Genomic DNA, 17,917 nt, shown 5'->3' with positions numbered 1-17,917 from the left:
CTAATTCAATTACTGTACCAAATATGGAACAAAAGGTGTTGCTTTTATTCGAAAGACCGATTTGTTGGAATGATAAGGATTATGTTTAGCCATATTTTGTTAAAGGGAAAATTTGTGTCGAGTCCATTTCAGAGCTGCTCTGTGGGGCGTGGACCAACGAGGGGAAACACTGACTTAAATACAGATTTTTATCACTAGACAAAACTTATGTCGGTTGTATTCAAAGGACTGTTGTGTAAAAATGAGGGCTGTATTTAGTTAGTAATTTGTTTATTGATTATACTTCTAACGATCGAACTAAGACTTGTTACAACTTTGTAACCCTCCTATACTATGGGTGGGAGATGCAATTCCCACTTGTTATATATTACAAGAATTTTGTACAAAATGTTCTTAACTTGGGTATCAACAGTGAATATGCACTTACGTGTCTGTTTCAACATGTAAATGCACATTTTGCAAATATAGAACGAACTTTATATTAATAATAAGAAAGTATAAACAGATTTGGCTCCTGATGCTCACGTAAACTTTGATGGCCCTCGCCAATCACAATTGCAAAATAACAAGGATAGTAATTCAAATAGAAAAGTTATCTTACATTTAACAGATAGTTTTATCCATAGTTGCGGGAGGAATTGGTTACTGTGATTTTAGGGATGAAAATAAAAATTTAAGAAAAGGTTCCACATTTCAAGTCATTTTTGGATGAATGTAATAACTATAATACACAATTATGTGATATAATTTATTCAGAATTGAGCGGATTTCATAATATCTCTGTAATTAATTTGATCATCATACATTTTTAAAAACACTTCATACTTTTTATTGTGATAATCTATAACGTCCTTATTTGGTTCCACAACTTGTCCTTCTCCTCCCATACTTTGTATAGCAGATGTCATATCTTTAAAATGACCTGCAGCACAAGCTCCTAAGATAGCTGCACCAAGGAGCACTGATTCTATTTCATTAGGACATACAGTGGGAAGGTTACAAACGTCAGCTTGGCTTTGTGTAAAAATTGGATTTTTGCTGAGGCCTCCACATATGAGTGTCGATTTAATTTCATTATAACCCGATTGTTTGAGTGTATCAATAATATGACGTGTTCCATACTAAAAAAAGAGAGTTTAGTGTGACAATTTAAATACAGCATAACTCGAACTAAAGAGTACTGAAACATGGGTGTTTCTAAGTGAGTGTTAATTTCCTCTTTCAAACTTCAATAGAGGTGAGCAATAATCAAGAAAACGAACTAGTTTTTTTCATTTTATAAACAATAGTAAAATAAAATTTTCTAAAATAAAAAAAAACTTCGAAAAAAATAAAAACGTGGTAAAAGTTACAAATGTACTAATTGTTAAAATCCTATTCTAGTGGCCAATAAAACTCTAGTGTACTTTTTTGGTAGTTTCGTCTAGATATTCAAATCTCTTCCTCCGCGAATAAATGCATTTCAATCTTTAAATACATCATTCAGATTAATTGTCATTTAATTAGGCTGGGAAGTTATACCTGACATCTGTAGATACAAAATTTTAATGGCTTTTGATTTGTTCCTTCTAGGACACATAATACTATACGTCCCGCTTCAAAAACCGCTTCACCTTCTTTTATTGGTCTGCTTCTGAGATATTCCATGATGTTAAAAAGGGTTAGGTTATGTTTATAATAATAATAATAATTACAAGTTCAGTACTATTTATTTCGGGCTATATTGTACTTGTTATGCTTTTCTCTGCTCTTAGAAAATAGCTGAATTTTCATTTTGACACATTATGATTTTAAAAAAATATGAATTAGTTGTTTTATTGTTGACTTATGGTAATTGAAAACGTATACTTACTGACAATGCTTGTACAGTAGCCAAATAAAGTAATGCTAAATTTTCTTCATCGGCTGCAAGTGTAAGTCCACATATCTAAAACATTATGAGTTACGAATTAAACAATTAAATTTCCACAAAAACTATGGATATTCAATCAACACCAGCAATATCTATAGATATTTTCAATGACTCTAATAGTGATAACTGTCAGCACGCGTGTGTGTGTTTGTATTGTCGTTTTAAATGCAAATCATAATTTTTCTATTTCTTGAAATAAATTACCTAAATACCTAAAACTCTAGACGATTTATCCAGAAAAAATAATTTTTTTATACACCTGCTCAGATTAAATCTATGATACTTTTATGAAAACGTCAACAACTATAATGAAGTTTTGCGTGACGTGACGTACCACTTTCTTATTGGTGTTCGTGGTCACGTGACTTAATGCCTATTTCTATCGACTTTATTTCCTAACAATATCAATAATCATTAATATTGAGTCAATGGTGGCTTACTTTAGAAATTTAAACAATTTGGTCTCTTGTGTTATTAGGTCTGTGGGCACAACTCTATTTTTCTACCTTAACAAAAAGTGTTAAGACACCAGTATGAGCATAGAAAATAATGAATTGAAGTTTTCAAATTCAAAAACATAAAATTAAATTTTAGTAATCTTCTCATCGTTTTTTTGGATAGAACTTACAATTCCTTTTAAAGATGGATCCGCAATTGGAGATCTATTTCCATGAAAATCTGGCCAAACGTGTAAATCTTTAGTAAGAAGAGCTACTGACTTGAAGTTTCGTTTTCCTGACATTTCTTCTAAAATATTACTCAAATATTGTTGGATATGCCTAGAGAAAAATTAAATATCATTTATTCAACCTACTATTTTGTTCAGTATTTATTATCGCAACAATGAGTTAATTCCATTAGTTTTTAAGGTTAAAAACAGAAAATTCATTATTTCATTAATTGCTAGTCATCAAAAACAAATAATCTCACGAGCAAATTTGAAAAACAAGCTATTCTTGTGATGAAATATAAGATTTTATCAGTATTTTAGCAGGTTTTATCGATCCTCTTCATTTTAGAAGAATATATTTTTCTATTTCCAAACTTTTATTCCAGAAATCGAATTGACAACCTGCATTTCGGTTCTAGTTATAGCGAATTTATATGTAAAGTTTTTTAGGTATTTAGTGGCACCTACTGACATCTATCAGATGATGACAGTTCCTACAGTGGTCTCATAGACACCGTAACGTGATTGCCTATGATGTTTTCCGGTTTTTTTTTATGTATACCTTATTCAATTATGGTCGCTTTCCAATTACACAATTTGAGCACCCAATCGAGCACATGGGTGCTTCAAACCCATGTTCCAAATTGTCGTTTTTAAAGATCTTTGCGTCGAACACAGTTGCGTTTTCCCTTCAAGCACAAGATAAAGGTTTGGGCTCCATGAGCTTCCAAATTGTGCTTCTAACACAAACTGTAGGATTGACGTTATGTGTATGTTTACAAAATTTTCTTATATTATTGGATTTAGAGACACATTGGGAATATGCATTATTACTTAATGAAGAAGACTGTAAAATATATAGTAATAAAATACCGTTTCAAATAAGTGCTTCCAGAGTATTCGTATTTTATAATCAGTTAATCTATTTCGTATCTCGGACACGGTAACAAATAAACAAATAATTTGTGACATGTTTTCAAATTTGACACTTGACACAAAACTTCTTGAAGTTCATGAGCGTCTTTCTAATGGGAAAAACGTCTCTACGTTACGGTGAAGAAAATATCCATTTTCTCTCTCGTTCGGGACACTTTATCTATACTGCGCATGCTCCTTGCGCGCAAAAGATGCGCAGAACTAACTGAAGCGCCCGGAGGAGAGAGAGAACGATGCACTAAAGTGACCAATGTAAAAGATACTTTACTGTTAAAAAATATTTCATTTTCAACTCTATACAGTTAGTCTAGCGACAAATTATCTCAAACCAAATAAAAAATAATCCTTTCAGCAAAATACGCTTATTAGTGTGCCCAAGTTTCCTCTACCGTGAAATATCGACGAATTACGTTGAGATATCCAAACATTTGTTTGAATTTTAAATGTAATGGACATCAAGCAATTGCGGCAGACACCTTGCAAATAACTTTTTCGTATGTAACCGTTCAAGCAAAATATGACATAACCATTTGGTTGAAATATTTACGTCATTGGTAAACTCAACTTTTATTTGTTGATTCTTAAGTACAAAGCAGGAATTTCATAATCCATTTCCGGTAAAGTTGGAGTAAATGACTGTCACTCAACTACTATGTGTCAGATTTCAGTGACACTTTATCTTTTGTCAACTGCTAAATTGAGTATTTTGATAAATAATTCTTCTTCTTGCAATACCATAAAACTGTTTGTAGTAACAGATTTTAATCTATTTTGAATAAGTGTATACAGCTTCCTTCTATGTATGGACGATCCAATACTATAATAATTTTTCCATTTGGATGAGTAAATGCCCAAATTAGAGCGTTCGTTCAAGCTTTTCAGCTTTAAAACGTGAATAATAGTTATTTCACTTCATCCGTATTGAAAATAGGCGTACAACGTTAGTCTGTTTGGACATATATGAGGATTGTCTAAAAAAATTCCGACCTAACAAAGAAACAAAATATTTTTCATAATCATTTTTACCATACGAAATTCTTTTTTAAAGTCTATACTCTTAGATCATCGACGCTTTAAACTTTTTAACCCTTTCAAATAATAGTCTTTCTTTGAGATTAGAAAACTGGTAAAACTCGCTAGGGGCTAAACCTGGTGAATACGGTGAAGGTGAACAAATTCGAACATCAGTCACAGCGATTATCGAAATGTGAGAAACTGCGTTGTCCTGATGGAAAAATTCTTCCACTCACCTCGATACGGTCATTTTTTTGCAATTTCTCGCTTTACATTATCAAGCTGTTATTGTTTTTGAAGATAGTCGATGACTATCTCAGAAAACGGTCGCTATCACTTTTCCCTTCTGGTTTCATCTACAGTTATGAATAGTTGAAAAAAAAACACATTTTGCTTAAACCACGTCAATAGGACTCGGAAAATGTTCATTCTAATACGCCTTTTGTTTTTCCAACGATTGTCCAGTACCATTTATCGAACTTTCCCGATTATATCGCCGGTTGTTGCAGTTTATGGCTGTCCCAATCCGATTCGGCCACGTTTGAATCCAATTACTCAAAATTTTATGATGGTGTACAGTGTCTAGAACTTCTTTCATTTGCATGGGCGTATTGCATTTGAAAGACAAATATTTAATGACAGTTCGATACATTAAAAACTCTTCATTATCGGGGTATATGTTCCGTAGAATACCTTTAATATGGAATGGTAATTTCATGGGGTTATAGGGGATATGTTCCTAGGTGACAAAATAATAAACAAATAAATACAAAAACCATTGAGGTTTAGACCTTAATGAGAAATTACATATTATCTTCAAACTTAGGCAATGGTTCAAAGAATTTTGTAATTTTTCTTGTTTGGTAGTTTTTGGAAGCTCCTTTTCCATAAAGAAAACACAAAGCTCATTTGTCATTCTTAAACCTTCACCAATATTTTACAAATTAAATATCACGTGCTTGTTGAAGCCTCTTCTTCAATGGACTGTGAATTTAACATTTCCTCCAAGTCGGTTTCAGTCAAATCTTCATCTTACGATTCAAGCAGCTCCTGAATGTCACTTCATTGATTATATCTGTTCGAACTCATCTCGCCCTATCCCATTCGCAATTTCGCCTATATTTGCAGTCAAAGTTTGAATTTGTGTCGTTTTTCTTAGTCATCTTCCGCAGTCAGTGCAGGCCACGGTTTTTCCAGCATGATTTCAATGTTTATAACTCCAGTTCTTCCAACGTTTCTTTTACGTCAAATGTCTTCCAGCATTTGGCTCTTACCAAACGACGTCTAATATGTGGCAGCATTGAACAATATACTCTATGATTTGAGGAATGAGGTTGGTTTTATTCTGTTTGTTTATATCCTCAATTCGGTCGCATTTTTTTAATCCACGAATGAGGAAATTTTAGTGTGCTGACATTTTCATGTTGGGATTGGAAACTTTTCTGGCAAACCTCGTACTATTTCGATTGTATACATTTATGTTTGATAATTATTCTTCCAGAATACTCATAAAAGAAGTAGTTTGGGGAAAAGCTACGTTTACGAAATTTTATCACGATCGTCTGTTGCAACCGAGAATTTTTATCTGTTCAACTTACATATCGCCAATTTTTTCTTTAATTTTTTCTGTTGCAGGATGAGTGTCTATGATATGATCTATCAGTTTTCCAGTTGCACTTTGACCTCCCTCGTTCAACCACATACCTGGTATCATAGCATTTTTATAAGGACCCCAAATTCCTGGAGTGAAAGTTGCTTCCTTTGAAACCGCCATATGGCACGTAGATGTTCCACAAATAAGTCCTAGAAAAACGAAAATGTGCAAAACAGTGAAGAATAAAAATTGAAATCTATCTTAAAATTAGTAAAAGCAAAAAAATCTACTAAAATGATGAATATTCATTAAACAGAAATTAGAGAAATCCTGATTAAAAAAAAATTAGTGGTAGTTATCTCAAGCATCAATATTTTGTCGTGGCGACTCAAGAAACCAGATAAAAATCCAATCGAACAATTGTGAAATATGATGGAAAGCTGTTCATTTTATACAACACCCTACAGACACACACACCCCGCAATTTATGCGCGAAGTTGTTGGGAACGAGTGTCACAGATATCGACCACTTCCTCTCATCGATGCCTATACGTTTACTGAAGTGAATTAGGCAACGGTGTAATTTTTTTTTGATAAAATTTCTCACAAAGTAAATGATCAAAAAATTTAGTTAAACAAATTATTCCTTCTGGGCGTAACCCTCAACTTTTTTGAATGACACCATTAACATGATTGTATGTTTGTATACCAAGCCATCTTTCAATAATTATCTTCCTCAAAAGGAAGAAGGTGTTTCAGCGAGTGTTCTTAAACCAAAACGAACTCTGTAGCTATATTAGAACCTGAGATATAGATCTTTGAATGTAGAAAAAATTTCCAAAAACCTACAAAAATTCATAACTCCACTTTGAATGTCCGCGCCTAGCTCCTCTCCAACCCAACCGATTTAATTTTTCAAAAACTCAAAAGGAAGAAGGTGTTTTAGCGAGTGTTCTTAAACCAAAACGAACTCTGTAGCTTTATTAGAACCTGAGATATAGATCTTTGAATGTAGAAAAATTGCCAAAAACCTACAAAAATCCATAACTCCACATTGACTGTCCGCGCCTAGCTCCTCTCCAACCCAACCGATTTAATTGTTCAAAAACTCAAAAGGAAGAAGGTATTTTAGCGAGTGTTCTTAAACCAAAACGAACTCTGTAGCTATATTAGAACCTGAGATATAGATCTTTGAATGTAGAAAAATTTCCAAAAACCTACAAAAATCCATAACTCCACATTGACTGTCCGCGCCTAGCTCCTCTCCAACCCAACCGATTCAATTGTTCAAAAACTCAAAAGGAAGAAGGTATTTCAGCAAGTGTTCTTAAACCAAAACGAACTCTGTAGCTATATTAGAACCTGAGATATAGGTCTTTGAATGTAGAAAAATTTCCAAAAACCTACAAAAATCTATAACTCCACTTTGAATGTCCGCGCCTAGCTCCTCTCCAACCCAACCGATTTAATTGTTCAAAAACTCAAAAGGAAGAAGGTGTTTTAGCGAGTGTTCTTAAATCAAAACGAACTCTGTAGCTTTATTAGAACCTGAGATATAGATCTTTGAATGTAGAAAAATTTCCAAAAACCTACAAAAATCCATAACTCCACTTTGAATGTCCGCGCCTAGCTCCTCTCCAACCCAACCAATTCAATTGTTCAAAAACACAAAAGAAAGAAGGTGTTTCAGCGAGTGTTCTTAAACCAAAACGAACTCTGTAGCTTTATTAGAACCTGAGATATAGATCTTTGAATGTAGAAAAAATTTCCAAAAACCTACAAAAATCCATAACTCTTCATTGAATGTCCGCGCCTAGCTCCTCTCCAACTCAACCGATTTAATTGTTCAAAAACTCAAAAGAAAGAAGATGTTTCAGCGAGTGTTCTTAAATCAAAACGAAGTCTCTATCTTGAATAGAACCTGAGATATTGAGGATAGAACGTGTGTATGTGAAAAACTCCCATAAGTAATGTACAGGGGGAAATCGCATTTCAGTTTAATTTGAGAATGGTGAAAATTAGATGAAATCCGATGGTTGATGGCTGATATGTGCATCAATACCTTTGACATTCAAAAAGAAATTAAGCAAATCGGTTGGGTAGAACGCCTGAACGAACTCGGAATGGAAATCATCAATTTTTTTAATATATAAGATTTTCAAAAAATTAAAAATTCTACAAAAAGCTAGAAAAGGTTTAAATTTTATTTGATGGACTATTTCGTAAATATTTATTTACCTGTAGCAACAATAGTTATAGCATCCGAAGTAGAAAACTATCTAATAAGGTCAAAATTTGCATAATTTTACTTTCCCGTGCGTGCGGGAAAGTGGGGTAAAACGTACGGTTGTAAAAAAATATATTTTTAAAACCGTCTCTGAGGAAGAGCAAACATAAAATCTACTAAGCACTTATACACAACTCGTCTCTGTGTTTCCAGGAAAGTGGGTTCTTCAATAACGTAGATACATTGTCAGAAATTAAGGTCATGTAAATATTACCTAGTTAATTGGTAGAGATACAGCTTTTATGTGCACTGACAGGTAAAACTGGAATGGAGCAACAAAGGACTGTTTTTTAGACTTAATTGCACATGACCTACATTTCCGCCGTTTTTCAACTTATTTTCGTTGTATGAGGTGAGGTGAGGTGAGGTATATCATACATTTGAGGACATTTTGCAACAATGCCCGACCTCACCCATTAGTTTATTCGAATAACAGGTTTTCAATCATCCATCTCATAATCTCATTCGGGCACCTGATGATTTTGTTTCCAAGAATGTGCTTGCTAGAAGAGTGAGGGTACGTCGCTGAACGCACGATAAAAACAATGCGTTTTTGGTTACTCAAAAATCGATTGAAGCTATTTTTAATAATGATCCTTCCGATAACTGAATTCAGAAAAATTCAATGCAAGGTTGTTGCAGGATTCAAAATGAACGATCGCCTTTTGAGAATGACATTTTTCTTATAGCAGTAAATGAAAACGATCTGCCGCCTCTTATATCAGTTCAACAAGTTGAAACAAGACTAAACGAGCTTCAAATCACGCAGCATTATTGTAAGAAACGAAGATCTGATTAGTAGAAAATAGATAATATTAAGAATATACAGAAAAATTATTACTAGTTTACTAAAAACCGTCCTCGGAACGATGACGATTCTGCGCAATAGAAATTACGGGTTCCAACCGGGTGATTACCGTTTTACGAACGATTCTGTTTTGTGTTCCAATCGACTTAGAGTGAACTGTTTCCAGGACGATCTTTTCTATACTTGGTTTATATATGATGATATTAAATCAATGGATAGGCTTAAAAAAATTAACTTTCAAATTTGCAAATATTCCATTCTTCACTCTCTCTCTTGATTTCATTTATTCCGTTCCTGTATCTCTGTTTAGAACGTTATACTTACCAACTCTGGTATGAAAAGCAGGATCAACTCCTGTAACTCTGCAGCCTATCAAACCAAGACCACCAGCATGTGCATCAATCATAGATGCACCAACAGGAGTTCCAGGTAAGAGACCGAGCTCTTCAGCCGATTTTTGGGATATTCCTTTTCCTACTGCTGACCCTGGAGGAAGAACAACGCTACCAATTTTTTGCCAGTTGTTTTCAGCTAAATCTTCCAAACCGATTTGTTTAAAATACGAAAGATTCCAATTTTCGGTGCCGTCTATTGACATCTCGTAGGTCCATTTACATACCAAGGAACAAGATGATCTAAAAAATGGATTAAATTGATTCTAACATAAATTTTTAATTCTTGGTTGATAAATATATATAAATGTAGTGAATGTTATTACCTAGAATCCACTCCTGTAGCTCTCCATGTTAAAAAATCGGGTAAATCAAAGAAATAACCAGCCTTATCCCAACATTCTTTTTGTAGATTCCTTTTTAACCAAAGTAATTTAGGCGTTTCCATTTCCGGTGATATTTTTCCACCGACATATTGAAGAACGGGATGATTTAAATTGTTAATTTCTTCAGCTTCTTTGACAGCTCTATGGTCTAGCCACAAAATTATATTTTGTTCGTTATTACCTAAAATATCAATAGTGTAAATTGACAAATACGATAAAAAGTTATTGAAACTAGTCAATTAGAATTTTTTACGGCACTATTCAACTTACACTATTTGTATGGTATAAATTGTTTTTAATCAATATTTAACTAAATTCCTGTTAACCATGCATTGAAACTATACGAATTAATTGACCAATTAGTGGTAATTAATTAATTTTCCTTAGGGATAAATTTGTTTCACCAATAGATGACACTAGTAACAATTATACTTGCTATACAGGGCGTCCCACGACGAGTTGAAACTATCTGTATATGGCAAAATACTCATAGTAAAATCATGAAAATTTCTACGTTTGAGTTTTCGGATACGATCTTTATAATTAAAATATTTTCAAAGATGGCCGACTTCCGGTTCTACCGGTAGTCGACTGTAACTTTGGTATTTTAAATGGAACACCCTGTGTATTAATACATTTTTGAAATCAACATAAAATTTTAGTATACTTTTGTCTAAAAAATTTTTTCAAAAAATGCATACTTTTCGAGTTATTAATTTATTTGTAAAAAAATTGACGGTTGCAGACCCTTATAAATTATTTTTTTACGAAAATACCCTTAAAGATATGAGAATGGTTTCTATTTGGTTGCTTTTAGCAACGTCAGACGTATTTGAATCTATGTTGAAAAATTTTCTATATTATACACGGTGGTTATAAAAATTGTTCAAAGTTTAACTTCATAAATATCAAATTTCTTTATTTTTTTTTAATAGAACCACCCAGTTTTTTCTATTTTAATGCATTCAGGATGAATGAATGAATGCATTAAAATAGAAAAAAATAAAGAAATGTGATATTTATGAAGTTAAACTTTGAACAGTTTTTCTAACCACTCTGTATAATATAGAAAATTTTTCAACATAGATTCAAATACGTCTGACCTTGCTAAAAGCAACCAAATAGAAACCATTCTCATATCTTTAAGGGTATTTTCGTAAAAAAATAATTTATAAGGGTCTGCCACGGTCAAATTTTTTACAAATAAATTAATAACTCGAAAAGTATGCATTTTTCGAAAAAAGTTTTTATACAAAAGTATGCTAAAATTTTACGTTGATTTCAAAAATGTATTAATATACAGGGTGTTGTATATTAATACATGATACTTCTAGTAGTCTACGGAAGGTCCACATTTCAAAAGCCTCGAGTCTGTTCATGGTATCCACTTTTAATGTCTGTTTTTGCTCCAGAAAAGAGAACACAAAACGGCATCTTTTAGGAATATTGCTCTAGCTTGTTCTATACGTGATTTTACTTCGACATCAGGGTCTACATTTGTCGTTATGCACCTGCCAAGATATTTAAATTTCTCAACTTTCTCTATTGCGGTATCATAGATGTTTATGTTCAGTTGTGGGTTTGGAAGTCTTTTCATGCCTAGTTGATCTCACACTTCTCTAACTTTCTTGATTAGACATTGAAGGGCTTCTGGATTGTCTGCAATTATAACCGTGTCGTCTGCATAACGTATGTTGTTTAAGATCCTGCCGTTAATTTTTATTCCATCCTCGTCATCGCTTATTGGTTGGTTAAATATGTGCTCAGAGTACAGATTGAACAGTATTGGCGACAAAACACAACCTTGTCGTACCCCTTTTTCTATACACACCGGTTCTGATGTCGTTTGTCCATATCTAACCGTCGCTTCTTGGTTCCAATAAAGATTTCTAATAAACTCGATGTCTTGTTTGTCTAACCCTTTTTTCTGTAGTAATGTCAGAAGGACGGTATGATTAACTCGATCGAAGGCTTTCTCGTAGTCTATGAATCAGACTGGAAGAAGATTAATAAGCTGGTTAGACCTTCCTTGTTCCTAGACCTTTGCGAAATCCAAATTGGGTATCGCTTTGGTCGGCTTGTATAATTTTACGGAGGATCTTAAGCACTTGGCTCATCAAGCTCATCAGTCTGAGCTCATCACATTTCTTGGCTTTTAATTTTGTTACGCATTAAGCGTTAGCTAAGATGGAAACATTTAGAACGCTGGTGTAAAATTGAAAGATTTTGGACATACATATTGAATCTCGGAACGCACACTAAAAGGTAAGGTTCACTGATAGGGCATAGAGTCTACCTTTCTGCAATTTCAATTTGATTTCAGAAGTAAACAATTAATAGAACATGAGAAATATTTAAAATTTCGATCATAAAATTTTACAAATACAATTACACGACTAAAAAGCGAAAATAATAATAAAGCAACCATTGAAAATGCACTAAAATGTTAAAAACAAGGACAAAAATGGGATCGTGGAGGTGAAGGTTGGTACGTATGATATCAGAAGTTGGTAATAATAGCTGGAAGAGAAAAAAATATTATAACGATACCAAACGTATAAGTGGGTGATTCCGTTCTAACTGTGATATTCAATGTCCTGTATTGTTTTTTTGTACTAGTCATTAATTAATAATCAATTAATAAAAATTTTGTGTTAATTGAATAATTCTTAAGATATTTAAACATTATTTTTATACAATATAACTTGCCACTTAAAGAAAACTTATACTACATCACTTGAATGTCAGTACCGTGTCATGTCCATTCCTAGAATTTACCGATAAATTATTAATTTTTTTTGTCGTAACAAATGATTTAAACTAATTACCTTATAAATTCTAATGTTTATGATCAAACTGAGGAAAATTGATGCACTTGTTGTTTAATATCTTAAGTTACCATGTCAGTACCGTGGATAAATGAGTCAGTACCGTGGAACTCAAAATCCGACATTTGTGTCTTGCTCGTGATACTTTGAAGTTGTAGTAAATTCCTCTTAGAGTTTTATTTTTACAGTAAAATAGATGAATAATATGCATAAAAAAGTTAGAAAAGTTAAATTTTAAAATCTTGAAATTTTGAGTACAAAAAATCACAGTTAGAACGGAATCACCCAAGTGCTTTTTCTGAGGATAAAACACAACGTATACTATTCATGAAAGAGATAAAATTCATATAAAACTCAAATTCCATATTAATTGTCAGAATTAAAGAGTAGTAATTCTTACCAGTAGGACTGACAGACAAAGGTGAACCATTTTTATCAAAACATGCCAACGAACAAGTAGCATCGAATCCAATTCCTTTTATTGTATCGGGGCCGACATCTTTAATTACAGTCTAAAAACGGTAAATATAAAAAGAAGACTTATTTAGTGTGAATGTCGATAGCTTAGAATCAATAAAAATGTTGCTTAGATCTGTATAAAGTCCGTTTGACATGATGCAACACAACGCGCAATGCAATGCAACACGCAATATTTCTTAATCAAAAAACATACGCAGATGAAGTTAATCTATTGTTTCATCTTCCTTAGGAGTTTTTCAAATGTTTCTTCGTCCATTCTCGAATATATGGTTTCTCATCTACTTCTAGGACTATTTCTGTGCATGAGACTAAAAAAGTAAGGTAGTAACAGATATAATTATTACGAGAGATGCACTTTTACTTATTCACTTTAGTTTGTTATTTTTATTTTTAAGCCGATCACAAAATTTTTAATAAAATATGAGGTTAGGAAATTGCTTATTCTTTCTTTGATTACTGGCAATCATGACGCGATGGCAAAGGACTTGCATCATGTCGAATGACGTGCAATATTCGTCCATTGAATTGATCCTGCAAGAAATTGCTTGCAATCATTCTTGCACATTGTCTTGCATCATGTCAAGCGGCCTTAAACGGTGGCAAAACTGGCAGATAGATATAATCGTTTTTACTATTATCACTAGACATATTGCATATAGATGCAGCACGCAATAAGCTGCTTTGATTTGATTAAAAAAACATTTTATTCAGAATCAAACGGCGAGTTTTAACATAAAAATACCTTATACAAAAATTGTAGATCATGGAATTATCTACAAAAAACGTATCAATACTTTTTTTCCTACGAGCCACCGTTTCTGAGATATAATGATTCAAAAAGTTGTAAAAGTTGTTGTATTTAATGGTTTCACCAATATATTTTCAGCAGTTAACTTTTCTTACAACATTGAAATTAACCGAGACTTGTGAGTATTTGTAAGAAATTTCTGTAGATTGGTTGGAACTGTCATAAGTTCATCAAATAAATTATCAATTGACGAAGATGTTGCTAAAGTTTACAGCTTTGGTATTTCTCGTGCAATCATTATAGCCATTGAATACGACAGTAAATCTGAAACAATACAACCTTTACAACTTTTGGAATCGTTATATCTCAGAAACGGTGACTCGTAGGTAAAAAAGTACTAATACATTTTTTGTAGATAATTTTATCATCTACAATTTTTGTCTTAAGTATTTTTATGATAATACTTACCGTTTTGCTGATAATCGGGAAAAACTCATTTTTTGACCTTTGACCTTGAATAAAATTTAATTTCCATACACGGAAATGTTGGAGAACATTCAAATTTAATTATCAATTGTATTTTAAATAATTTTACTTATTTTCAGCTTGATGGGAATTTATGTAGCTTCACTCTTATTTTTTGGTTTAATTTGACCGGACTATGTATACATAGGACAACGATAGAAAAACATAATAAAACACTACTAGTCCAGTCATTATATACATTTGGAAATGCAAATGAACCGAGAAAGCCAAATTTTGGATATTACGTAGGGCGGGGGGACAAAAAAAACTCAAGTTCAAATTGTCGATCAAAATAACCTTGTGGGTTTTCAGCCATCTTGAAAAAAGGATTAAATTCAGTTTTTCATAATAATTCTCTGTTGAGATCCGAAATTTTTCATGGAATTCTTTTTTGTTGCTCTTTGTACGATCTACAATTAATGTCCCAGACATTTTTCACGTACTGATCATCGTTATCGAGATGTCGATAAAAAAAAACCATAAATTTGGGGAGAAAAAATTGTTATTGGCTATTTTCTTTTTTCTCGTGAAAGATAACGAGAAATTTCCAGAATGAAACTTGTAGAGCGTGCTCAGACCTACAAATTCAGTTTTTTATTTTTAATTTTCAAGAAAAATTACGACCTCTAGCGCTCTGCAAAGTCAGTAAGACTGTGCCCAGTTTTGACTTGCACGGTTATATCCACACGTCAAAATGGATGAATGGTTGTTCAGGGAATTATTGCAATACAAAATAAATTAATAAACCAGCCAAATTATAAATTAAACACATGAAATTTATTGATCAAATAATTTTTATGCAGCAAAAAATAATAATTACAGGTGGTCATTTTTTTCACGTGTTTTTCGTCGATTCGATAGTCCTGGTTGTAGAAGTTCTTCCTCGGTAGACTCTTCGAGTCGTGAAAATTCTTCAATCGCAGGAAATGCTGCTGTGACGGTCGATAACTCATAATAATCATCATCATCGTGATCGTCGTTGAATAAAGTGTCGACTCTGGCGACATTGTTGCCTGTATGTCCACTACAGTGCAGGCAAATAACGGAGCAACTAATTCCTGCTTTCCTGCGCCCACAAACAGCTCCACACTTTCTTTACATTTACACGAAATGAGTTTTGATAGTTCAGGTGGAGCGGGTGCGGCTGTGGTGCAAATTGGTTCAAGCCCGTAATTAGTCTGTCGCAAACTCCATTCTTGAGGATCTGAAAATTCCGAGCAACCTTTGTACCTGTAGATATGTCCGGAAAACGTGTTGGCGGACTGCGCTTTCCGTTGGTGGGAGTAGTGAAAGATCATTCATCTTATTTGTCGTCATTGATTTTGCAAAGTAAATCAAATATAAGTTCTAATTTCGCAACTTTCACTCTGAAAAGAAGAGTATGCGAAAATTTAGCTTTATGTTCATATCATCTACTATCTGTCGAATTTTTGCATCCCGGAACACACTGTACATTTGAATGACTAGGTAAAAGTGATTTTTTCGAGTTCTGTATGCCGTCTATATATGTAGCGTATTTCCTTTCCCAGATGTGCATCGATAAACCTTTCCTTATGGTTTTCGGAGGTAATGCGACATTTATGATGGTGATTTGGTGACTAGCTTCATGTCACTATATCGATCCGCAGGGTTTCAGCTTTACCAGTTCTGTGCTACGGAATTTAGCGGCTTTCACAGGCCTATATTGGATGGAGCAGTTTGTGATGCCGATTAGAGTCGGAATTGTCTGTATAACGTAGCGCTTTTTCTTTGATGCCAATTGCTTTTGCTGCTTCTTTTGCTATTTGTAGGAGCATTCTCATTTCCTTTTCTAAGCTGGATAGCACGTTGATGTCTCCGGCGCCTATCCGAAAGCAGATATCTGTTTTTGTTATTTACCTCAGAACAACCTCCAGAGGTATATTAAAGGTAACCGGGCTTAGGGGTCAGCCCTGTCGCACTCCGGATTAAATGTTTATTTGCTTAGTGAACGTCTCCTTCGTGCGGATCTGTCTTTTATTTTCTTGTATAGCGATTAAGGCACCGGCAGATGTTCTGGTGCTCGGTGGGTGGAAGAATGTGGCTGCCAAGGGAAAGAGCTCGATAAATCCAGCCATGTCATCACGACTTTACGATTATTATTCTTGGCACCACGCAGGATCTACTGGAGCACTAGTTGCGTTAGAAACAGTTCTTATATTCCTGTAGCACTCGTTAGACACTTCCAATTTCGTCTATACTAAATTTATATCTCAGTTATTCCCTGTTGTCGAAAATATAGGATAGAGGACTTAAAATACTGAAAAATGTCTGCGATTTTTTTTATTTATTGGAAATTGAAACGTTTATGAAACACTGTTTTCTATAAATACTAAAATTTTTATATAGAGGAGAAAAAGTATCGAAGTCGTGCCGCTTGCTCTTGTCAAGAACCGGCTCTGATATTTATATTGCTTTTCAAAAAGTAAATAGACGTCATATAAATGATATACTGATCCAAAGTTATAATTATTAATTGATAATGTATTTCAAAACGAATTTTTATGTGTATTTATAACTGGAATATCTTGATAGTAACTATAATATTAGTAAATTTTTCATGGTTGTTATGAAATACCATCGAATGAATGTTAATTACAACAGATAGCAAGCAATAATTTTATATAAATACACCTGTAAATATTCACCTTCACGCAGCTGATAACAGCATTCCAAATATCCTCCGTGGATTGCTCATAAAAATCAGGTTGAAAATTCCAAGTTTTCGTAGTTTGGTCAGCTGATTTGACGATTTCTCCGAATTCTGTTACAAGAGCTGCTCTGACACTACCGGTACCTACATCTACACCTGCAACATTACCATATGAATCATATTATCATAATACACAAATATATTCTCCATTTATCGATATTAAAAAAAAAATTATTTTACCTACGAAATACGATTTACGAGATTTTGTATTGGCGCAATTACATGTCATTGTTAAATAAATAATTTAATGTTACTTGCTGCCGTGAACGGGTCTAAGACACAACTGGATACCGGTTCAAGGTCTATGGCATAATTTAAATTACGATTTGATAAATTTTGTAATGAGTGACGTATTATATGAACGGTATATTAATGTCAACATTAAATTTCATTTATTAATCACAGGAATGTCATTCTTTACATTTTATATATTTATTATACCTGTTTTTGTATAATACCTTAATTGAACATAGTTGGTGACACTCCGATGTTTGGCATAATTCTTTGAATTGGATCATTTTAGAGCGGCGGTCACTCCTAGATAATACAACATGGAAAATCTGGTTTGTATGTAACTACCAAAGAAGTGGAAAATGTATTAATCGA

At 33.3% G+C, this 17,917-nt stretch overlaps 1 protein-coding gene across 1 annotated transcript; it reads right to left on the bottom strand.

Annotated features, from left to right (window-relative positions):
• Nucleotides 1-734: 734 nt before the first annotated feature.
• On the bottom strand, nucleotides 735-17,690 carry LOC130899511 (FGGY carbohydrate kinase domain-containing protein). The gene is made up of 9 exons (XM_057809499.1): nucleotides 17,492-17,690; nucleotides 17,247-17,407; nucleotides 13,228-13,339; nucleotides 9,940-10,180; nucleotides 9,546-9,856; nucleotides 6,131-6,335; nucleotides 2,541-2,691; nucleotides 1,853-1,927; nucleotides 735-1,121 (listed from the first exon to the last, which is right to left on the bottom strand). The coding sequence occupies exons 1-9, from the start codon at nucleotides 17,538-17,540 to the stop codon at nucleotides 753-755; spliced, it is 1,674 nt and encodes a 557-aa protein (XP_057665482.1). The 5' UTR covers nucleotides 17,541-17,690; the 3' UTR covers nucleotides 735-752.
• Nucleotides 17,691-17,917: the final 227 nt, after the last annotated feature.

The sequence above is a fragment of the Diorhabda carinulata genome, chromosome 11 (genome assembly GCF_026250575.1).
Source record: "Diorhabda carinulata isolate Delta chromosome 11, icDioCari1.1, whole genome shotgun sequence".
NCBI classification, from domain to species: domain Eukaryota; kingdom Metazoa; phylum Arthropoda; class Insecta; order Coleoptera; family Chrysomelidae; genus Diorhabda; species Diorhabda carinulata.
Note: the sequence above shows the minus strand (reverse complement) of the source record. Positions and strands in the feature narration are given on the sequence as shown.

Excerpts from the sequence above, each read along its gene's own strand:
- LOC130899511 (XM_057809499.1), bottom strand. The coding sequence starts at position 17,540 with ATGACATGTAATTGCGCCAATACAAAATCTCGTAAATCGTATTTCGTA. Across the intron at positions 10,181-13,227 it reads TTTGTCTGTCAGTCCTACTG|GTAATAACGAACAAAATATA; the intron begins GTAAGAATTACT and ends TTGATATTTTAG. Across the intron at positions 2,692-6,130 it reads AAAGAAAAAATTGGCGATAT|GCATATCCAACAATATTTGA; the intron begins GTAAGTTGAACA and ends ATTTTTCTCTAG.